At 40.3% G+C, this 25392-nt stretch overlaps 1 protein-coding gene across 1 annotated transcript in view; it reads left to right on the top strand.

Annotated features, from left to right (window-relative positions):
- Nucleotides 1-25392, top strand: part of LOC124606919 (Bardet-Biedl syndrome 1 protein homolog) — a 146276-nt gene that overhangs the window by 40105 nt on the left and 80779 nt on the right. The window contains exon 4 of the mRNA XM_047139028.1: nt 12194-12309. Within this exon, the coding sequence (XP_046994984.1) occupies nt 12194-12309 (116 nt within the window). The remainder of the gene's footprint in view (nt 1-12193; nt 12310-25392) is intronic.

The raw sequence follows: 25392 nt of genomic DNA, 5'->3' as shown, positions 1-25392 counted from the left end.
TCCAGCAGCCACCACTCTGTTCAATTGCCATATCTTCACTCCTTCTAGATGAGTTTTTCTAGCTTCTTCTGTTGAGATCACATATATTTCTTCGTCTAATTTCCCATTTAAATAAGCTGTCTCCACAATCATTTTCTGAATGAGCAAATCTTCTTTTATTGCCAGGGCTAAAACATATCTAACTTATTCATATTTTACCACTGGAAAAAACAATTCCCTGTAGTTAATCCCTTTTTTTGTGTATATCCCTTGACTACAAGTCATGCCTTGTGTTTTGATGTTACAATTTCAGGATTTTTTACATTAAATACCCATCATGTCTTTTAACAGTTTTTTTCCATTCTGGCATTTCAACCAATTTGAAAGTTTCATTTTAATAAAATGACTCCAATTCTCTTTCCATACCTTTTCTCCATTGTTGAGAATTGGTACCACTCATTGCCTCTTTAACTGTTGTAGATTCACCAATTAAAAGTATGGGCTACATACATTTCATAATCAGGGTATTCTTTAGGCTTAGGTGCATGAGAAGAATGTCTCAAAATATTTTCTTCCTCTTCTTCATCCTTTAGAATTTCGACTTCATAGAATGTGTCTATGAGTTCCTTGCTATCTACTTCTTCCTTTACTTCATGTTCTGTTCCTTTCCAGAATTATTATTTCTTAAACCTGATGACATTAATGAAGTGGTTGTATGCTCTTGATGATCCTCTTTTATTTTGTTTTTACTATTCTCAAAGAATATGACATCTCTGCTAGTCAGTGTCTTTCTGTTCATGGATTCATCAGTTGGTAATCCTTCATGAACTGGTAACCCTTTGAGTCTTCCTAATAGCCTCCAAAAAAATATTTCCTAGGCTTTGGATCCCATTTTCCCCTCAGTTGTTTCAGGATCTGTATTATGGTCTCACATTCAAAAAATTAAGTGTCACAAATAACTAGGCCACTAACAGTTTTGAAAGTTTAGGAAAGGAACTAACTACAGGGCAATGCACTTGGCAATAAGGCTGAAGTAAAAAGGCATGTGAAGAAAGGTGCGTGTCATGCAGATGGTATTTTCAATATTATCAGAACATGTGTCTTTCATCATTTAACATTTTTCAAGCAAACATTGGGTAAAATTGAACCGTGCAGTCCCACAGTTAAAGCTGCTAAAAAGGTAAAAGTGGATGTAGAGAGCATGTTTTATGAAGGAGGAAGTATTTCAAATCACTTATTGACTGATTTTGTGAAGGAGGAAGTATTTCAAATCAGTCATTAACTGAAAATCAAATTCAGGAGGATAATATGTCCATGGGAATAGTGGGAAGTCCATTAGGAAATTCTGGAAAAATAATGGTGGGAAATAGACTAGCAATGGACAGCACGATAGAGGAGGAAATGGTGGTTAAAAAGGGAGGAAGTTGTAATACAGTGATAGGAACACCAATAAGAGGAGTAGGTCAGGAAGTTTTTAGCAGACAAATCAAGGATTTCATTAAAAAATTTTTAAAGAACTATAGTCATCTGTGGCATAGAAGAAAGATTTTTAAAAACTAGAGGAAAAATTGGAAATGCATAATCAAACAATCAACAGCTTAGTAATAAAATGGAAAAAGGACAAACAAATCAATAGAAAAAGTAAAAGAGGAACAATCAGTGGTGAATAAGGAATTAACATGGCAGGTGAATTTGCAAAAGGTTAATTGGTAAAAGCAAACTGTATTAAAGGATACTGTGACAGCAGTTTCATTTCTCGCAAATGATACAATACATCAAGAGAAAACAGCTGAAAAGATTCACAAAGTTGACAAAAAGGTAGAACCAGTAAGCCACATTGTACAGGAGGTACAACAAACTGTATAACAGCAGGACAATCTGGTTGTGAAAAGTAAATGGAAGCAGGAACTGGAAGCTTTTACTGGACAGACAACTATGATTAGTGAAAATGATCCACAGATTGAGTTCATTAACTGTTCTAAATTCAGCAAATTTCATCCAAGGGGAAAATGGCACCCCACAGCTTTCATTGGAAATTTTCGCAGATTTTTACCTGTAAGTTGGGACGATAAAACAAAAATCACATACATAGTGTATCAGATGGAAGATGAAGCCTGCAATTGGAGTATGAAGCTAGAAAAGGAGTTAATGTTGTACCAAGAATTTGAGATGTTTCTGGTTAAATATTGGTCATAAAGCAAGCAGGATGATATACTAATATCTATTTGCAACCAAACATATAACAGGAGATCAGACAGGACATGTGCTGAGTTTTTAGAAAAGGAATTTGAAAAGAACAAGTACTTATGTACTACATATGATGAAAGAGCAGTTGTAAGGTGGGTGCATAAAGATTAACGAGAAATACACACAGCCACCTAATAGGAACCATCATTGAGTCCATTGACCAAGTAAGGCCAATATTCACCCAACTGTAGAGAGGAGAAAAACAAGGGGAAGCATTTAGAGAAAATTTGGACAATGCTGGGTGACAGCCAAAAGGTGATGTGAAACAGAATGAAGAAATAAAGTTTAGATATCACACTGCAGAGGATTAGGCAGCTACTGATACAGGGAGTAGAAACACCATGTAAGGGAGGAAGATGAGTGCAACGCACATGGGAACAATTGCAATACTTGGGAGAGAGTGAGACATTTAGAACCTTTTGCAGGTAATCAGATGGAAAACAGGCTGTAGTTTCAGGTGTGTCCCAACCTGAAATGGGGAAGTGGGGCCATAACATTACAATGTGAAATAGAATGGCAAAGTTTTCATAATAACAAAAGACCAGTTAATGGATGACCAAGAAGATTTGGTGGTAACACAGTAATGGTACCAATTATAAAAACAGAAACCTAAGGAAGAAAAATGAGAATGCCAATTTACTCTGGTAGTGAGCTCTGTGCAATTGCCAGCAAAGTGTACAACACATTATTAGCAGAGAATTCTGAAATACCAAGTTTGACTGTGACCAGTTTTAAGATTAAAGGACCAATGGGAGAAGCTGGAAAACCAATTGGCTGTCAATCCATGTTAAAAGTTAAGATAGATGGAGAAATGTATTGAGTGGATGCCTTGTTAGTGCTTGGGTTATGGGAGTAATTTATTATTGAATCGGATTGGCTCGCCAGGCAGGGAGTGGAAACAGATTATGGAAGGAATGAGATGAGAATAAGAGGAGGTGGTGGATACAAGAAAATTCAGTTTATGGAAAGCAACCAATAGGAAATTTTCATGAATCCATCAGTTAGTTGAAACAGAAGGTTTTGAAAACAATGTGTTGGAGGCTTACAAGGTCAAAACAACTAAACATTTAGAGGGATTAGAAGAACAACATGAACACAATCCAGATGAATTATTGAATTTAAAATATTTTTGGAGACTGCAAAAGCAACTCCCAGACTTGGTGCATTATTACATATTCTTTTATTAGTCTTACTTTTAAAAAGACAATAATTGCCAAAGTCCATGGTGTTATTGTCTGTCATTCATGTTTCTTGAAGTGCCAAAATTCAAATCTTCTGTTCTTTTAATGTATCTCCCAATTTATGAAGTTTACTTGGTTGCAAAAGTGTTTGTATGTTAAGTGTTGCAAAAAATGTATTTGTTTTGGTTTTAAGTTGGCCAGAAGACTCCGACTTCCTCTGTTGAATCGCATTGCATTTTAACCTGGCCACCACAGAATCCAAAAGACCAGTTGCACCAGTAATACTGGCAGTGGATTGACCACTTGGGGTAATATTGTGACTCTTAAAATGCTCCATGATGATAGTACCTGGAATCAGGTGCGGTTGGGTACACTCATTGAGTGAACCTGAGTGTTAATACTGGAAGGGTTGGTTCCAGAATATAAATTTCAACCACTGGTAGTCAGATGTGAACCACTTTGCCACTTGCTACAAGACAGATGCAAAATGGATTTGGTTTTGTTTTGCCTTGGTCCAGGACTACTTATTCTGTATTTGCAGCTGTCCACCACATCTGATGGAATGTTCGCTATCTACCACCTATGACCTATCGAATACCCTAGGCAAGGTCAGCATCTTAGACTTTTAGGTATAAAGTCTTGAAGCCTGGAACAATGTTTTATTATACGCGTAAATAATATAGATATGTTTCCATTCATTTCTTCCCCATTGAAAATTGTTCTAATGTTTTGTGGGTTCAAATACCATGAAGTTAAAAAAACCTAAGTCAGTAACTGAACAACAGGTGGTTATAAAGAACCATGGGACTCCTTTATTCATTTATAATTTATGCAATCTGTTAAAATATTGGTGGCACATATGGAAAATCTGTTTCAGATAAATAGAGATATCAACATCTTGAGACAGCAATGTTTTCCACAGTAACATCATTCTAGATTTATTTATTTAGGCACTTGATGTATTTCAGTTGATACACGTTTTATCATTAAATATAAGTCTTGACATTTTGATTATACAGTAACAGTTACAGCACAGATTGCAGCATCATATACAGGGTGGAGAAAAATTATGTCACGAAATTTTAACCCTGGATGGCTGATGCCAATAGGAACCAAAATTACTAGTGTTGTGTAGGTCGACAATGCAAAATTTTTAAACTATGGAAACTTGGCATCATGTGCTCCGATTGGCCATGGGATTGCCCTGTTGCCTGATGCTCTGGACAATCCATGACCGCAAATGCTTTGCCTGCCGGAAGTCGTGATGTATCCAAGGCAGCCAGCATTCTCAGTGGTAGTGTGCCAGCCTCTCTCAGGGGGTTTGGGGGCGAATCCATTGGGGTCCCGACACATCCATTATAGTTATATGATAAGACATACCAGGAACAAACCTGTCAACAGCTGTTAGTTTGCATACAGAAAGTCTTTTACAAATTGCGTTGGCCCTGAAAAGGACCTTTTTTGTAGCTATAACATTGTTTACTTAAAGCAGATGCATGAACTGGTGACCCTCTGATGCGACACAAGCTAGGTAATGTCAAACAGTATTTTGCTGAACTCTTTCAAAGATTCCTGGCATTGCCCTGATGTGACTGGCAGCATGTTGAAAGTGATCCATTAATTCCTATTCGTTTCTAGGTGATTCGCATCTGGATGGGTGAACTAGAACCTTGAAGCATCCCCACAGGAAAAAGTCTGGTGGCATGAGGTCTGGTGATTGCAGGGGCCTTGTCCTACGAGCATCTTTGCCAATTACCCAGCTGTCAAAGAGTTCATTTAAAAATCCACACACAGCACAATTGTTATGTGCGGGTGCCCCATCATGCTGCAACCACATGCATAGCCGTATGTCCAGGAGAAATCTTCCAGCAGGTTGGGTAGAGTTTCTTGCAAAAAGTGAAGGTAATTTGTCCTGGTAAGTTGAGGAGGTAGGCAGACCAGCCCAATCAGATGATCACACGCAATGCCTGCTCAAATGTTGGGTGAAAATCATTCCTGGTATCCGTGGACATACGTGACATGAGGATTTCCCCTTGCCCAGTAATGAATGTTTTGAGTGTTGCAAAGGCCATCCTGATGGAAGCTGCACTTATATCAGTAAACCACAAAATGATGGGAAAGTTGGGATCTCATGCAACACATTGCAGAAACCGCCAGCAAAATCCTAGCCTGTGGTAATAGTCTGCCACAGGATTTAGATCATGGACAGGATGGAAACTAAATGGATGCTGGCCATCATCCCTCGAAACTTTCCAGACTAACCAATGAGTGACCCCCATGTCGTGTCCAACTGCTCGAGTACTTGTTGTAGGTGCTTCCTTAAAGTGCTCGAGAACAGTCTCTTGAAATGCAGCATCCCATTGTGTTTGAGGTCTTCCAGCATCTCCACGATATCCTGCTAACAAGCCTGTTTTGCCAAGTTGCCAGTAAATTCCTGTAAACGTTTGCAGGAGTGGGTGGCGTCTTGCTGGGTACCATTCCTCATACAACCATCGAGCTTTGTGCACATTACCATCAGCTAATCCATAAACAAAAACCATATCTCATGGTTCTTCAAATGAATACTGTGTGACTAAATCACAGGTAACGTGTTTGTGTGGTCCGAAGCAAAGCTTCATGTGAAAGCCTCTGACATGAGGTAGAGACAATCAGCAAGACCTATTCAACGCGTGTGCGTATCACCTTGGGGCAGTGACTGGGCAAGGGATGTTTGTATGCGTGAACTGATAACCATAGTGCTGCCTGTCAACCAACGAATGGCTGCAGGTTAAACCCACGGCCAACCATATCCTGTGGCACCAACTTTCCGTAGTTTAAAAATGGTGCATTGTCGACCTATACAACATTAGTAATTTTGGTTCCTAGTGGCATCAGCTATCCAGGGTGCAAAGTTTGTGACACAGTTTTTCTCCGCCCTGTATATACAGGGTGATTGTAATTGAAGTTAAACGTTCAAAACATTGTAGAAATAACACCATATTGCAATGGAATATTATTGGAAAAGGGGGCAAACATATGGCAGAAGAAAAGAAAATAGTGTGAAAATTGATCATTAGATGGTGCTGTATGTGTCAGAATACATAAATGAAAACACCTGTCATGTGCACGACCCACTGAAGTTGGTATAAACACACCGGGTACACGGCTTTTCCTCCTTTCGCATCTGTGACGTTCACCATGACTGTCTCAATGTAGGATCGTGCTCTGCTTGTAAAGCTGTATTACAAGAATGATGACTGTGCACGCATCACTCTGCAGAAGTTCCAGACACTGAAGAGTTTGAAAAAAGTCATTGGTCCAACGACTGCCATGGGTCTGGAGAAAATGATTCAGAAATTCGAAAAAAAGGGTTCTTTTGGTGTTTAACCTGGTAGACAGAGGAAACAAACTGACTTGACATCAGTGGAAGCAGTGGCCACAACAGTGCAGGAGGAGATGAGTGGTGATGTGCAAACGTGTAGTGCACAGAGAATCCTATGTAAAATCCTACAAAACATCCTTCTTTGGTAGCCATTCAGAATTACCCAAGTGCACGAGTTGCTTCCTGTTGACCTGTCAGCAAGAGAGACATTTGCTTTAGAATTCCTTGCTCACATGGAAGTGGACAATGATTGGCCATTTAAGAGTTTGTGGACAAACGAAGCCCACTTCCATCTGACAGGATATGTCAGTACACAGAATTGTCGAGTATGAGTAATGGAAAATGCACACTTCATCCTAAAAAGGCCACTGTGTGATGCGGGTTCACAGCATCATTTATCATAGAGCCATATTTCTTCGAAGAGATATGTGCTTCCGGTCCTGTTACCTGTACCATCACTGGTAAGGAATTTGAGTGTCTGTTCCAGCTCTCCAACAGCGTGAATGTGTGGATGGGATCATTTCTATCCAAGATGGCACACCTCTGCAAATTGCAAATCCAGTTAAGCAGCAGCTTGCGCCATTTCGGAAATGTTAGAATTATCAGCCGTCATTTCCCTACAGCCTGGCCATCCCGATCACCTGATCTTAATCCATGTGACTTCTGGCTGTGGGGCTATCTGAAAGATGTTGTGTTCAGTGTTCCAATTGCAAACTTAGCTGCATTGATGGCTCACATTCTGTTGAATTTTATCTGGTAAGTCAGATAATAATATGCCAACAGCCTTGATGCAGCAGTAACACCGGTTCCCATCAGATCATTGTAATAAGCATTGTCAGACTTCGTTAGCACTTGGGTGGGTGGGTGACCATCTGGTCTGCCGAGCACTGTTGGCAAGCAGGGTGCACTCAGCCCTCATGAAGCACATTGAGAAGCTACTTGATTGAGAAGTACCGACCTTGGTCACGAAAACTGACAACAGCCAGGAGAGCAGTGTGCTGACCTCACACCCCATCATATCCACATACAATGATGTCTATAGGCTGAGGATGACATGGCAGTTGGTCAGTACCATTAGGGTCTTCTGAGATCTGTTTGGCCAGAGTTTAGTTTTAGTTTAATTTTAAGTCATTAATATATATCAAGAAGAACAGAGGCACTATGACACTTCCCTGTGGCATGGTGTTTTGGATCATCTCCATGTCTTAGTAGTATCTATTACTCCCCTCATCTGCTATTTCTGCTTTTGGTATCTGTTTGTTAAGTAGGGTTTTATAAGAATGAATGTAGTGCCTCTCATCTCATGGCATTTTAGTTTTTCAAGAACAGTGTTGTGATTAACTAGGTTAAAAGTTTTTGATAGTTTGCGGAATATTCCAATTATTGATTCCTCCCTGGAAAGTATTTGCAGTACATGTCCTCAGTTTCTTTTGTTGCTGAGGTAGTAGATTTATTTCTTTGGAATCCATGTTGGCCTCTGGTTACGATATTCTGTGACATGAAGAAGCTTATTAAGCTGTTAAAATATTATGAAAAGGATAGTTGCTACTCACCATATAGTGGGGATGCTGAGTCTCAGGTAGGCACAACAAAAAGGCTGTCAGAAAATGAGCTTTCAGCCAACAAGGCCTTCATCAGAGATAGAACATACACATGCACACACTCATGCAAACATGACACACACATACATGACAGCAGTCTCTGGCTGCTGAGCAGCAGCGTATGATGGGAGACGGAACCTGGTGGTGGTGGCAGGGAGGAGGCTGGGGCGGCAAGGGGGAAGGATAGTAGAGTAGAGATGGGGGATGGTAAACTGCTGCTTGAAGAAAGCTTACAGCAATGAGGTGGAGAGAGGGTAAGGCAGCTAGGTGCAGTTGGGAGGTAAGACAGAAGGTAGGGCAGAATTAGCAGAAAAGGAGAGAGGTAAAAAGACTGTGGGTGTGTTGGTGGAATAGAGGACTGTGTAGTGCTGGAATGGGAACAGGGCAGGGGCTAGAGGTTAAGGACAAAGACTAATGAAAATTAAGGGTTACAGGAGTGTAGAATATTCGTTTGTGAAAGGTAGTTCCAATGAATATTTCACATCATTGCCACAAGTATCAGTCTATAAATGACACTGACTATTCTAGTTCTGCTTTCAGGGTACATCCACCACTATAAATAACATCAAGACCAACACTGACAAATGACCCCATACCATCATGTGGAAATGTGAAAATATGAATGGAGTAATAATCTTCATTACCACAGCCACATATATAGAAACAATGAACGTGAAAACAGGCGAGAGAAAAACTAAGACATTTTGTCAGAAATCCAATAAGGAGTCAACAAGAATAAACCAACATTTTGTGGCTAATATGAGACAACAGCCACACACCATTCACATGCAACATCACCAGAGTAGCTCCACTGAATGCCCATCGGGTGCTTAGTTCATTTTATTGGTCCCAGTTTTAGTGTAAATGTCAGCCACATCATTTCAGATGGCTGGGATTAAGTTAATAACAGCAGTACTAACAGCAGTGCCCATAGTGTCATAGCCAAACCTATTGTCTTCAGTGACAAAGATATAAATCAATGCCTGTTTATCAATATATTGTACAAGCGAGCGTACCATAAAGATGACATGTTAAGCTGCTGACTGGCACAATTAAAAATTATACAAGCCAGTGAGGTGTCTTCAGAAATGTTATGCCATGTTTGTCTGAATAATATATATTGGCACACATTCAGCATGGCTGCAAAGTGGTGTGAATAAAGACTTCATGAAAAAAATAACAGAAAACAATTTTGTCTTCCAAAGCACAGTGGTCACTGGAGGATGTAGGCTGTCTACATTGTTATTGTCCATTGGCCAGTGGAGCCCTGTGTCCAACTCGTCCTACAGAGGCTGCAATTGTGTACAATTTAGCAAGGCAAGTAAATATTAGGAGCACATGTTTAATACAATGCAGAATGTACTATATTACTAACATAGTGGATCATTTAGATTTGTCAGAGCAGATACAAAAGATGATTTTGTATGTGGGAGTGATTTTGTTAATGCAGTTGCTGTGCACCTGTCTCAGAGGGAAGCTGTGCTGAAATATCAGTGCAGAGCAAATATCAATGCAGCAGGAGGTCCAAAAAACATACTAGGCAGTTCTAATGCTCCTGTTCAGTGTGAGATATGAAGAAGGAAAAAACAGTGATCTCTGTTCAGTGCATTTGTAATGCTAGGTGAGCTTCATTAATCTGACCAAACTATATCAAAACTCCACGTTGTTGTTATTTGTAAATGATGTCTCTGGCTTCCAAGTGTAGAGTGTGTGGTATGAATTCACAACCCTGATTAAGCTCCTTTGTGATCAGAAACTCCTCTGAGATGTTATTTTGGTGCAGAGCTGGATCAGTTGTGGAGTGTTCAGATCAGTTTTGCAAAATATCCAGAACAGCCAAAGCTTCTTAACCCATTGGTATAGCATCTCTAGTCATGGTGTCAAGGGCCTTTTCAGGATCTCAGAACACAATAAATACAAGTGTACAATGACGTGATAAAAATGATGGGATAGTGGTAGGCACATATACAGATGGTGATTTTATCACATACTCAAGTTGTAAAATGGAAGCACAGTGATTGAGTTGTCATTTGTACTCAGTTGATCCATGTGAAAAGGTTTCCGGCTTGGTTATGGCTGCACAATGGTTATTAACAAACTTTGAACACAGAATGGCAGTTGGAGCTAGATGCATGCGACTTTCAGAAATCATTAGGTAATTCAATATTCCGAGATCCATAGTGTCAAGAGCATGTGAAGAATACCAAATTTCAGCCATTACCTCTCACCACAGACAACTAAATGACTAACGGCCTTGATTTAATGACTGAGAGGAATGGCATTTGCATAGAGTTTTCAGTGCTAACAGACAAGTAACACTGCATAAAACAACCACAGAAATCTCTGTGGCATGTAAGGCAAACATATCCATTAGGATATTGTGATGAAATTTGGCGTTAATGAGCTATGGCAGTGTGAGACCCTTTGCTAACAGCATGACATTGCCTGTGGCACCTCTCCTGGGCTTCTGACCATATCAGTTGAAGACTAGACTACTGGAAAACTGTGGCCTGGTCAGGTGAGTCCAGATTTTGGTTGGTAAGAGCCTCTGGTAGGTTTTGAGTATGAGTATGGTGTAGACCCATGAGACCATGGACCCACCTTGTCAACAATGTACTGTGCAAGCTGGTGGTGGCTCCATAATGGTATGGGCTGTATTTATGTGGAATGTACTAGGTCATGTGGTCTAACCAAACTTATCATTGACTGGGAATGGTTATGTTCTGCTACTTGGAGATCATTTATAGCCATTCATGGCCTCCATGTTCCCAAAACACAATGGAATTTTTATGGATGACAATGTGCCATGTTGCTGGGACACAATTGTTCATGATTGGTTTGAAGACCATTTAGGACAGTTTGAGTGAATGATTTGTCTACCTGATCACCCAATACACAAAATTCTGCCCGAGAAACACTTTCACAGTTATGGACAATTATAGAGGCTGCATGGCTCAATATTTCTGCAGGGGACTTGCAACAACTTTTTGAGTCTGTGACATGTTGAGATGCAGCACTACACTTGACAAAAGGAGGTCCAACACAGCATTAGAAGGTACCTCATGACTTTTGTCACCTGACTGTATGTTGTTTGTGCTGATATATCAAAGTAAATCTGGTGAGGGTCAGGATATATTTCCTCACAGACAACCTGAAACCTGTGCAGCAGAATTTTAAAAGCAGTCTTTCACAATAGCTCCCACAGGTGTTGCAGTCAATGATTAGGATGGCATTTTTCATGTCAGCTGATGCTGTTTGGCTTTCCATATTAAAAGGTCCGGAGTGACATTTCTGCTTACTTATTTTATCTTTAATTACAACTGCATAAAGGCAGTCAAATTGGCCAGTCGTGGAATGTAGCTCTGACATGTAATTCTCTCAATTTTATATTCCTACATATCTCAAATTTCCACCACTGTAGTGAATTTGACTTCGTTTCCTTCTTCCACACGTGCCCACATTCTTTAACAGCAAACTTCACTTTGTAAATTGCAGTGGTTTTCAATGTGTATGTGTTCTTCAATCAATCACTTTTCATTTCTTTTGTTTGACCAGTAGCACTTCTCATCACCAAATACAGAATTTTAAAAAAAGTTAAAAAACAGAATACAGAGAAATGTAAAGCTGAGAAGTCTTTAGTGACAATAACAACCTTTCAGTTGATTAGTAAACTCTCCCATACAGATTTTCAGCATCATTTTAATAGTTTTGGTCTGTGAGTCATTTTTTATAGTTTGTAAAGCAATATATTTTCAAATTAGTTTTACTTTATTATTCATAAATGTAATTGATACTATGTATTATTTGTTTCTTACGTTTGACAGGAGTTGTTGTAGCTTCAGGTCCTAATGTGTACATCTACAAGAATTTGCGACCTTACTTCAAATTTACTGTTCCATCACTTGATGTGAGCCCTATGGAGAAAGATCTTTGGTCACAGGTAAATTTAGATGTTGATTAACAATAAATTTTGGAGTTAGTGTTTGAAAATATTTTTATCGTGTAAAGGACAAATTATGAATAATGGGACAGAAGTTTCTCAGTTCGAATAATGTAAAATAAAATAATAATTAGATTCCAGCAGCAAACAATGTGTGAAAACATAGGATATTGGGACTGGCAGAGAACATAGTTTACAAGTCAGAAACAAAGGGAATGATGGACTGGTAACAGGTTTAGACAAGACACAGGATAGAAAAAGACAGAAAATAGGTGAAAAAGTAGCAGGTAGTAAATGAGAACTGTAAGAATGCAGTGACAACAAGAGAACTTACAATTATCCCTTCAAGACTTATTTCTTATCTCTTCTTCCTGCTCATCTGTTTGCACTTCAGTTCCAACCACAGTGACCTAATCTAAAACGCACATCTCTGTATCCAACTAAAACCATCCACCAGCCCTTTCTGCATTTAGACCACAATAATCTCTTTGTTTGTCACAGCTCATGCATTTCATGTTCAACTTTTTGCACTGCTGAACTTTAGTACTTACATAAAATGCTATAACTGGTTGTCCTTTGTTTACTGCCACATGGTATCACCAACTGATATCATTACAGATTTTAGGAACAGTTTGAATGTCTCTTTAGACAGTTTCCAAAATCTTTGCCTTCGTCTTCCCCTTGTCTCACTCCAGGTTCCCACTCAGTTACCCCAACAAGCTCCTTTCTCTGCTGCAAACTTACCCTCTTACCTCTCATCCTGTCCCTTGGACCAAAGCCTTCTGAAGGCTGTCTCAAGAACCAGTGGTAGTATCATGTCATGAAGCTGCTTGTGAAGGTCATATCACTCTGTGAATTATTTGTACCATTTAATGACCAGCATCCACCTTTAACACTTTCACCCACAACCGTTACCATTTCCATAGGCCACTCTTACAAAAAAATCCAGGAATTTCTCACATTCATTATGCACTCCCAACAGAGTATAACCTCAACTTTTGCCAAATTTAAGGCTCTCGACTTTAGAACTTAGTTGAAATTTCAGATTTCTCTGATCTGCATTGTTATGTACAGTTTGATCTCCCTGTAACTCATTATTCTTGCAGACCACAGATTTAGTGCTGTGGTTCTTGAGAAATGGCTCTGTCACCATGGTTCATAGAGTCTCACAAAAGCTCCACATTACTGCACATCTGAATCCAATGAGCTTCAGTTTCTACCTGAATTGTACTGTAAAATCATTTACTTTCTTTAAACATACAAATATAAGAATTCTGGCCAGTGTATATTTCCTTGCTTTGAAACACCCACTGAATGAGTCTGTGATGAATGATCCACATCTCAAAATGCTTGCATAAGGCTTCATATGAAGATTTAACATTATCTGTACTGTTGAAATTTGTTCACATCCAGTTCCCACTAATACTTTGCTGTCATTGATGTTACATCTCCCAATGCTCATTTTAAAAATTAAGTCTCTCCTCATATTAAATTGTTCTACATGCTTTAATAACTGCCCCATTTCTGAGAAGCAGGCCTACACACAAGATAAAATAGATATAGCCATGGAACCAATTGGTCTCCTTCTTATTTAATTCTTTTCTCTGGTCACTAGCAATATTTCTAGGTTCTGACACATTACAAAATTTCAACCATCTAGATGCACAGTGTTACAGAATATTGTCTGCCATACAGCCATCCATTAATAATTAACGTGGCAATACCTGCATCTTCATTCATACTCTGCAGATAACTGTGAAGTGCATGGCACAGAGGGTACTTAGCTTTGTACCACCTGTTAGGGTTTTTTTCTGTTCTAGTCGTGTATGGATTTGGGAAGAATAACTGTTATAAATGCCACTGAGCACACTGTAGTTCTTCTGAACTTGTCTTTATGATCCCTACAGGAGCAGTACTTAGTGGACAAAAGTATAGTTCTTGACTCTTCACTTAATAATGGTTCTTTAAATTTTGTAAGTAAGCCTTCTTTCGATATTTTCCATCTTCAAATGCCTGTCATTTCAGGCTTTTTATCATTTTTGTGCTGCTCTCTTGTAAGTCACACAAACCTGTGACCATTTGTGAAGTCCTTCATTGAATATGTTCAGTATACCCTGTTAGTCCCGTCTGGTATGCACCCCACACACTTCAGTAATATTCTGAGTTGGGAAACTCAAGTGTTCTGTAAGCAATCTGCTTTGTAGACTAATTGCATTTACCAGTACCTTGCCTATGAACTCAAGTCTCCCACTTACTTTTCTGAAGGTAGTTCATGTGACATTTGGATTCGATATCCATACAAATTGTTACACACAGATATTTGAATTGTCTTATGGTACCACTTTTCTGCATGTTGTGAAGTGTACATTTTTACATTTCTGTACATTTGAAGCAAATTTCCAATATTTTCACCAAGTTGAAATCTTGTCAAGACCCATGTGGATATTAGTAATTCATTGTAACAGTCATGACAGGGTTCGAATCCTGCCTCGGGAATGGATGTGTGTGATGTCCTTAGGTTAGTTAGGTTTAAGTAGTTCTAAGTTCTAGGGGACTTATGACCACAGCAGTTGAGTCCCATAGTGCTCAGAGCCATTTGAACCATTTTTGAAGTCATGACAGGAGGTGCTTCAGCCATTCACCCCTCATCTCTCCCCTCCCCCATCCCCTCACATACACACAAAAATGAAAATGCACACATGTACATGTGCAAAGGTCTCACTACTCCCTTCAGGTTTCAAAGTTACGACAATTTGATTCAAGAGCCACAATCTAGAGGATCTGGGTTCATATCCCCATCTTGCCATACCGATTAAGGTTTCCTGTAATGAGCTATACTGTAGCCACTACACAGTATCCAGTCTTGTAATCCCACTGTGCGTATAACTGGATGGTACAATACTATCAATATGCCTCACTACAGCTATGTCTGGTGGTATCACTGAGAACAGGGGCAACATGGCGTCTCCAGCTGGCAGGCCACATAAGGACACCAGCCAACAAATTTTAGGACATGTGTCCTTCAGCCTAGTCTTACTTCTTGCTGAATTGAATGTGTTCATTACCACAGCCAAATGGGGTATTGACAGTGTGCACTCCATTCATCTGTTTGTATTACATGTGGGCCTGCTTGGGATCTGAGAGCAGTAATATTCATCTACTGCCATTAACTTTTACTTTTGCAGACTGTGATGCAGTTTGGATAAGTGATTACTTTATGCTTCACTTATGAGTGGTTTTCACTGCCATATTTAAAGGTATGCTGCTGCTGATTGATTTCCTTTGCAGTCCTGTACAATTCAGTATTTTGCAGCTGTGAGTTATTAAACTGATATTTTGGTAATTTTCACATCTGTCAACACCTGCTTTCTTTGGGATTGGAATTATTATATTCTTCTTGAAGTCTGGGGGTATTTCATCTGTCTCATACATCTTGCTCACCAGATGGTAGAGTTTTGTCATGGCTGGCTCTCCCAAGGCCATCAGTAGTTCTAATGGAATGTTGTCTACTCCCGGGGTCTTGTTTTGACTCAGGTCTTTCAGTGCTCTGTCAAACTCTTCATGCAGTATCGTATCTCCCATTTCATCTTCATCTACATCCTCTTCCATTTCCATAATATTGTCCTAAGTACATTGCCCTTGTATAGACCCTCTATATACTCCTTCCACCTTTCTGCTTTCCCTTCTTTGCTTAGAACTAGGTTTCCATCTGAGCTCTTGATATTCATACAAGTGGTTCTCTTTTCTCCAAAGGTCTCTCTAATTTCCCTGTAGGCAGTATCTATCTTACCCCTAGTGAGATAAGCCTCTACATCCTTACATTTGTCCTCTAGCTGTTGTCACAGTGCCACGAGATTTAAAAGTGCCGCTATGTCAGTACGCGAACACGGCGATAGAGGCGCTCCGCAGCTCAGCCGAGCGCGCGAGCGCCACCTGGCTATCAACGGCGCCGGCCGCATGTCACGGCATGGCAGTCGAATGACAGATACGGAGTTAGTAGCATGTAACCCGCTATTGTTTCTACTTTTGTATATCCATGCAATTTATTAGTGATTAAAGGTTATAACACTTTTTGGCGATGAGGTCGGATATTTTTTTTCCTGCATTGTGGAATTGTGTGTTCGTGTCGGGGCAGACATGGAACAGCTTCTGCAAGCGCTCATTGAACAACAAACACAGCTGACGGCTGCTATTCAGGCGTTGTCGACGTCGCTTACTCATCGTCTGTCTTCCTCTTCTCCGCCTCCGTTCCCTCCTTACAACGAGGCCACGTTTGCGGCAACACTTCTTGGCTTTCGGCGTTGTCGATGCTCCTATGTGTAAGTCGTTATTTCTATCTTGGAATTCCCCACGGATCTATCAGCTGCTATCTCAGTTAGCCCCTCTGCGGGAACCTGCCACTCTGTCCTTCCAGAAAATGTGTGACTTATTGTCTAACTATTACTGAAAAAACACCCACGTCATGGCCGCCCGCGTGGCGTTCTACTGGTGTCGTAAACAGCCCCATCAATCTTACCGGGCTTGGGCGGAGGAACTAGACGGTCTGAGTAGGAAATGTCAGTTTGTCACGGACATTCATCATGAGTCTTATGCTGATTCAATGGTTCGGGACGCTATTCTACGGCTTGCTCCTGATAAAGAAGTTCGGCAACATGCCTTACAACTGCCAAACCCGTTGTTGTCGGAAGTTCTCAGCATCGCTCAATCTTTTGAAGTGTCTCACGCTGGTGGTGCGCAAATAGACGCGTGGTGTGATGTAGGCGCCGTACAGACCACTTTCGACGCGGACAATTTGCCCGTTTCACAGGGGAACGACAATGTGGCGGCGGTTCACTCGCGTCAACAACGTCACGTTGGGCCGCCACGCTCGCAGCGAAAACAGCAACCACAGAAGCAGGTTCGTTCCGCACTTCCTTCTTGTCCACGTTGTTTCGTACAGCATGACAGGGCCGCGTGTCCGAAACGTTGGGCCACGTGTAATTCATGTAGGAAAAAAGGCCACATTGCTTCTGTGTGTCAGTCCCCTAAAGTTCCTGTCGATGAGGACGAGGCATCGGACATGGATGTTAACTGTGTGCTTTCTCAAACAAATAAGTTGTTTGTTACTGTTCGTGTTCTGGATAAAGACATTTGCATGCAAGTGGACACTGGCTCTGCAGTAACTCTCATTAATTCTCGCGCGTATTTGGAGTTGGGCTCCCCTCCCTTGTCTCCAGTTATGCAAAATCTACGGACTTACAATAAGCAGAAAATTCCTATTGTTGGCCAGTTTGATGCTTCCACTGCCTACAAGACTGTTGTTAGGCCCCTCACGTTTTATGTGGTGGATCATGCGGGCACTGAAAACCTGTTCGGTTATGATACTTTCCAGTTGTTCGGGTTCTCCATTGATGATGATGTGCACCTCATATCTGAGGATATTCCGTATCAACAGCTGGTTGGATTGTGTTCTGAATTCTCGTCCGTGTTCTCTGCTGGTCTGGGTCGTGCCAAGGATTTTGAAACCCACATTACTCTTAAACCTACAGCTCGCCCTAAGTTTTTCTGGGCACGCCCTATTCCGATGGCGTTGCGTGCACCTGTCAAAGCTGAGATAGACAGGTTAACAGCTTCAGGGATTCTCCTTCCTGTTACCTCCAGCGAATGGGCATCGCCAATCGTGGTGGTTTCTAAACCAAACGGGAGTCTGCGATTGTGTGGTGATTTTAAAGCCACTGTCAATGCTCAGAGCCTCATTGACACTTATCCTCTTCCCCGTCCTGAGGAGTTATTTACCAAGCTCGCTGGTGGCCAGTTCTTTTCCAAACTTGACTTATCGGAGGCGTACCATCAGTTGCCGCTGGATGCGTCTAACAAGGAATTTCTCGTCATCAACACTCCTTGTGGGTTGTATCAGTACCAGCGGTTACCATTTGGCATCGCTAGCGCGCCAGCCATTTTTCAGCGGTTTTTGGAACAGCTCACGGCTTCCGTTCCCGGCTGCATCAACTACCTGGATGACATTGTTGTCACGGGGGCCTCCACTGAGGAGCACCTTCGCAATATGCGTTCACTGTTTCGGGTTCTGCATTCGGCTGGGTTGAAGTGCAATCTGGACAAGTCACAGTTCTTCCAACCCTCCATTGTGTATCTTGGTTTCCACTTGTCCCGTGAGGGTATATGTCCTCTATGACAGCACGTTGCAACCATTACCGCTCTACCCCGGCCGTCTACGGTCAAAGAACTTCAGGCGTTTCTAGGCAAGATTGCTTATTATCACAAATTCATTCCATCCGCGGCGGTGGTGGCTCATCCTCTGCATCAGCTGTTATGCAAGAACGTTCCTTTCTGTTGGTCCGACGAGTGTGAGCAGGCTTTTGTCTGCCTGAAGGCTCATTTCCAGTCGGCACCTTGTCTTGCCACATTCTGTCCTGGTCAGCACTTGGTTCTGGCGACTGATGCGTCATAGTATGGCCTAGGGGCTGTTCTTGCCCATCGGTATGAGGATGGGTCGCAACGACCCATCGCCTACGCTTCCAAGACCCTCAACGATGCCCAACGGCGTTATTCTCAAATCGAAAAGGAGGTGCTCGCTATCATTTATGCTCTAAAAAAGTTCAGCGTTTTTTTGTATGGTTCTAAGGTTCACCTCATCACCGACCACAAGCCGAGAGATTTAAAAGTGCTGCTACGTCAGTACGCGAACACGGCGATAGAGGCGCTCCACAGCTCGGCCGAGCGCGGGAGCACCACCTGGCTATGAACGGCGCCGGTCGCATGTCACGGCACGGCAGTCGAATGCCAGATACGGAGTTAGTAGCATGTGACCCGCTATTGTTTCTACTTTTGTATATCCATGCAATTTATTAGTGATTAAAGATTATAACACTAGCCATCCCTGCGTAGCCATTTTGCACTTCCTATCGATCTCATTTTTGAGGCTTTGTATTCCTTTTTGCCTGCTTCATTTACTGCATTTTTATATTTTCTCCTTTCATCAATTAAATTCAATATTTCTTCTGTTACCCAAGGATTTCTACTAGCCCTCATCTTTTTACCTACTTGATCCTCTGCTGCCTTCACTACTTCATCCCTCAGAGCAACCCATTCTTCTTCTACTGTATTTCTTTTCCCCATTCCTGTCAGTTGTTCCCTTATGCTCTCCCTTAAACTCTGTACAACCTCTGGTTTAGTCAGTTTATCCAGGTCCCATCTTCTTAAATTCCCACCTTTTCGCAGTTTCTTCAGTTTTAATCTGCAGTTCATAACCAATAGATTGTGGTCAGAGTCCGCATCTGCCCCTGGAAATGTCTTACAATTTAAAACCTGGTTCCTAAATCTCTGTGTTACCATTATATAATTCATCTGATACCTTCTCGTATCTCCAGGATTCTTCCATGTATACAACCTTCTTTTATGATTCTTGAACCAAGTGTTAGCTATGATTAAGTTTGCTCTGTGCAAAATTCTACCAGACGGCTTCCTCTATCATTTCTTACACCCCCAATCCATATTCACCTACTATGTTTTCTTCACTCCCTTTTCCTAGTCTCAAATTCCAGTCACCCATGTCTATCAAATTTTCGTCTCCCTTCACTATCTGAATAATTTCTTTATCTCATCATACATTTCATAATTTCTTCATCATCTGCAGAGCTAGTTGGCATATAAACTTGCATCGGTATGAGGATGGGTCGGAACGACCCATCGCCTACGCTTCCAAGACCCTCAACGATGCCCAACGGCGTTACTCTCAAATCGAAAAGGAGGTGCTCGCTATCATTTATGCTCTAAAAAAGTTCAGCGTTTTTTTGTATGGTTCTAAGGTTCACCTCATCACCGACCACAAGCCGAGAGATTTAAAAGTGCTGCTACGTCAGTACGCGAACACGGCGATAGAGGCGCTCCACAGCTCGGCCGAGCGCGGGAGCACCACCTGGCTATGAACGGCGCCGGTCGCATGTCACGGCACGGCAGTCGAATGCCAGATACGGAGTTAGTAGCATGTGACCCGCTATTGTTTCTACTTTTGTATATCCACGCAATTTATTAGTGATTAAAGATTATAACACTAGCCATCCCTGCGTAGCCATTTTGCACTTCCTATCGATCTCATTTTTGAGGCTTTGTATTCCTTTTTGCCTGCTTCATTTACTGCATTTTTATATTTTCTCCTTTCATCAATTAAATTCAATATTTCTTCTGTTACCCAAGGATTTCTACTAGCCCTCATCTTTTTACCTACTTGATCCTCTGCTGCCTTCACTACTTCATCCCTCAGAGCAACCCATTCTTCTTCTACTGTATTTCTTTTCCCCATTCCTGTCAGTTGTTCCCTTATGCTCTCCCTTAAACTCTGTACAACCTCTGGTTTAGTCAGTTTATCCAGGTCCCATCTTCTTAAATTCCCACCTTTTCGCAGTTTCTTCAGTTTTAATCTGCAGTTCACAACCAATAGATTGTGGTCAGAGTCCGCATCTGCCCCTGGAAATGTCTTACAATTTAAAACCTGGTTCCTAAATCTCTGTGTTACCATTATATAATTCATCTGATACCTTCTCGTATCTCCAGGATTCTTCCATGTATACAACCTTCTTTTATGATTCTTGAACCAAGTGTTAGCTATGATTAAGTTTGCTCTGTGCAAAATTCTACCAGACGGCTTCCTCTATCATTTCTTACACCCCCAATCCATATTCACCTACTATGTTTTCTTCACTCCCTTTTCCTAGTCTCAAATTCCAGTCACCCATGTCTATTAAATTTTCGTCTCCCTTCACTATCTGAATAATTTCTTTATCTCATCATACATTTCATAATTTCTTCATCATCTGCAGAGCTAGTTGGCATATAAACTTGTACTATTGTAGTAGGCGTGGGCTTCATGTCTATCTTGGGCACAATAATGCGTTCACTATGCTGTTTGTAGTAGCTTACCCGCACTCCTATTTTTGTATTCATTATTAAACCTACTCCTCCATTACCCCTATTTGATTTTGTATTTATAACCCTGTATTCACCTGACCAAAAGTCTTGTTCCTCCTGCCACCAAACTTCACTAATTCCCACTATATCTAACTTTAACCAATCCATTTCCCTTTTTAAATTTTCTAACCTACCTGCCCGTTTAAGACATCTGACATTCCACGCTCCGATCCGTAGAACGCCAGTTTTCTTTCTCCTGATAACGACGTCCTCTTGAGTAGTCCCCACCCGGAGATCCGAATGGGGGACTATTTACCTCTCTAATATTTTACCCAAGAGGTCACCATCACTATGTGATCAAGATGGCGACAAGTGTAGTGATGCATAGTGAACGAGTGAATAAAAGTTACTGTTCTGTCGTAAAAAAGGAATCCTGTGAAAACTGTAAAAGTGAAATCGAAAAACTAAATGAACGCATTTCAAGTTTACAAAAAATTGTAGATGTTCTAAGACGTGAGATTTCGCATATAACTAATGAAAACTATGAGCTGAAGTTGCACCATCTTCTAAATGATAAAACAATTAAGCCAGTAAATGGGAACCTGGTGAGTTATGAGAAGCGGAAAGGAAGCGATAGACAGGCATCAAAGGCAGCAAATGAAATTATAATTGCAGATGAAAACAGGTATAGTGTTCTGTCGAATAGTAGTGATGCCTGCAATAAGGATAAGCAAAACACTAGTGAAGTGATGCAAGACAGTGAAACAACGTCCGAGTGGATAAAAGTGTCGCTCAAAGGTAATCCCTTGTCCACTAAAAGAATAACAAACTCTGTAAAATCTGTCACATTTTGCGATAAAAACAAATATGACATTTTGCAACAAAGTGAAAATACAAATAAACAAAAACCGACGCGTGTGACAAAGAAGAAAGAATCAAAAGTCGATGTCTTTGGAGATAGTCACGCCAAAGGAATTTCTCAAGAACTGCAAGTAAATAGTAAATCAACGACGGTCACAGGCATGGTTAAACCAGGTGCTGGTTTCAAAGAAGTGACGAAAAACATCGTAAAATATAACTATGACAAGCAGGTCAGTGTTGTAATTTGTGCTGGAGCTAAAGACATTTACGAAAACAATGCTATGAAAATGTGTAAACAGCTCTTGAGTGTTTTGCCAGTACTGTCAAATACAAACATTTTACTGGTGAACTTTCCCCACAGGCATGATTTACCTGAATGGTCATGTGTGAATAAGGAAATTCACAGAATTAATGCGAAACTTAAAAGTAGTTGTAGGCAATTTAGCAATGTGAAATTAATTGACTCAAGCACACTTGATAGAGAATGTTTTACGAAACATGGGCTTCACATTAACAGAAATGGGAAGGCCAGGTTAGGAACCTTAATAAGGGAAGCAATTAAATGTAATTACAAAGAGACAGCCACTGCACTGGGACGGTATAAATCTCCAATAGCAGAAAAACCAGCACAAACAGCAGCATCACGCAAATGGACCGTCCAAAAAACAGTAGCAACAGAGGAACCTACTACTGGACCAACATTAGCAGCAGCAGAACTAACAACAGAAGCAATAGTTACAGCATCAAAAACCAACCAACCCATTAGCAGTCACAGCAACATCAGAAGCAGTAGTTCCAACATCAATAACCAAGCAACCAGAATCACTGACATTCACTGCAACAGCACACAGTGGCAGCAGTGGAAATAGGAGCAGTCGTCACACCAGAAGAAGGCATCCACCCTTGAGAAGCCAGGATTTTTGCTGGGGCAAAACAGTGAACAACAGCACATAACAGGGAAATGTTTGCAAGCAGAGGAATCTACAACAAGGTATGAAATCTTGTAACAGTGTAAGAGAAAATGCATCAACAGAGTGTAAAGTCACAGGTCAGTCGGATTGTTCAAATCCGCTAAGAATTATGAGTCTGAACATTAAAAGCAAGTACCTTGAACTTGAAGTAGCAGCAAATAGTGACCATATTGATTGTTTATGTGTTATGGAACATTGGTGCAGGGACAATGAACTAAACAGCATAAACTTAAGCCAATATAAACTTGCCAGTCAGTACTGTAGGCAAAATGCCAAAGGTGGTGGTGTATGCATTTATCTAAATCCCAAGCTTAAATTTAAGTTAAGATACGAGGCTAAACCATTAATCATAGAAAAGGATTTAGAGGCAGTAGCCATTCAGTTATATAGTTTAAAGAAGAAAATAGTTGTTGCATCAATTTACAGGTCACCATCTGGAGATACTGAAGTCTTTCTTAAGAATTTGGAAGAAATGTTCAACATTTTCTCAAATGAGAACTCTACCATAATTCTTTGTGGTGACTTTAATATTAATCTATTGGTCCAGAGTCCAGTAAAAAACAAGTTTTTAGACATACTAAACAGCTTCAACATGTTCCCCCACATATCAGCTCCCACTAGAACAACAGATTCCAGTGAAAGCCTAATAGATAACATCTTCTCAAATGTTGACACACATGAAGTTGCAGTTGCAAATGTGAATATAGGATTATCAGATCATAATGCACTAACCTTTAATCTCACTGCAACTCCCAAGGAGGAGGAAAATAAAAAGGAGTACAAATGATTTTTCTCTACTGAAAATTGTAATCAATTCAAAAATAATTTAAGAAATGCAGTTTGGTCAGAGGTCCTGGCACACAAATTTCGCCTACAATATATTTGCTTCCACTTTTATGACATACTTTGAAATGTGTTTCCCAAAAAAGCTTTTGAGTTATAGATCATCTGGATCCAAAGGGACCTGGATTACACCTGGAATTAAAAAGTCAAGTGAAACCATGAAATTACTAAGTTTAAAGTTAAAAACATGTCATGATCAGCAGTTTGTTGAGTATGTGAGGACATACAAAAAGACTTACTGCAAAGTAATAGCAAAAGCAAAATTATTAAGTAATGATAGATTAATAAGGCAGGCTAGTAACAAGTCCAGAATGATGTTGAAATTGGTAAAAAAAAGAAATTGGGGGTCAAACTAAAGAACAGGAAATCAACCTTAAAAATAATGAAAATTATGTAAACAATTATTTTGTAAATATTCCCCTTACTTTAAGAAGTAAATTTAAGCAACAACCAACAGTGACAACTCCAATGGTAAATACCAGCATGATGGCAATGCCAACAGATGAGCATGAAGTTCTAAAAGTCATTAAATGCTTGAAATCCAAAATGTCCTCTGGGTTGGATGATGTACCTGTATCAATAATTAAGAAAATTGCTCCATGTGTTGTCAAACCTATAGTGCACATAGCAAACTTATCCCTTAGTGAAGGGATATTTCCAGACAAACTTAAAATCTCCAAAGTGATACCTCTATACAAAAATGATGACAGACATAAAATAGAAAATTACCGACCTATATCTCTCCTCCCAGCCTTCTCCAAAATATTTGAGGAATTAATGAAAATCAGGGTTACAAAATATCTAGAAAAACATAAACTAATAAATAACAGTCAACATGGCTTTCGAGCAGGGCACAGTACAGAAACAGCCATACTGGACTACACAACAGAAATAGTAAGAAATTTGGAGTCAAATAAACAGGTTGTTGGAATTAATCTAGATTTATCAAAAGCCTTCGATACCGTGAACCATGTAATATTACTAGAGAAACTTGAAGCAATAGGCATCAGGGGTACTGTTAAAAAATGTTTTGAATCTTATCTGCAAAACAGGTCACAAGTTGTTGAGCTGAGGTCATCCAACAATCTTCACAATTTTAAACTCATCTCTGAACCAAAACAAATTGAAATAGGTGTTCCACAGGGCAGCATTCTGGGCCCATTGTTATTTCTAATTCATATCAATGATATACAGGCTCCAGACAGCTCAGCCAAAATTCTACTATTTGCAGATGACATGAGTATCATAATTATTGATATAAAAGAATCATTGTGTACTACAGCAGAGAAAACGCTCTCATACATACAGTCATGGTTTTATTCAAATAAGCTGACATTAAATACAAAGAAAACAAACTTTATACAGTATGGAAGCAAGTGTCAAGGGGAAAATATGTGCCTTATGCTGGATAGCAAACAAAAAGAAAAAGTGTGCACCACAAAGTTTCTGGGAATGCGAAATGACCAAGATTTAAACTGGAATGAACACAGTGTATATCTTACTC

The sequence above is a fragment of the Schistocerca americana genome, chromosome 3, assembly GCF_021461395.2.
Source record: "Schistocerca americana isolate TAMUIC-IGC-003095 chromosome 3, iqSchAmer2.1, whole genome shotgun sequence".
In the NCBI taxonomy this organism is placed as follows: Eukaryota; Metazoa; Arthropoda; class Insecta; order Orthoptera; family Acrididae; genus Schistocerca; species Schistocerca americana.
The sequence above is the reverse complement of the archived record's forward strand: the minus strand, read 5'-3'. Positions and strand labels throughout refer to the sequence as shown.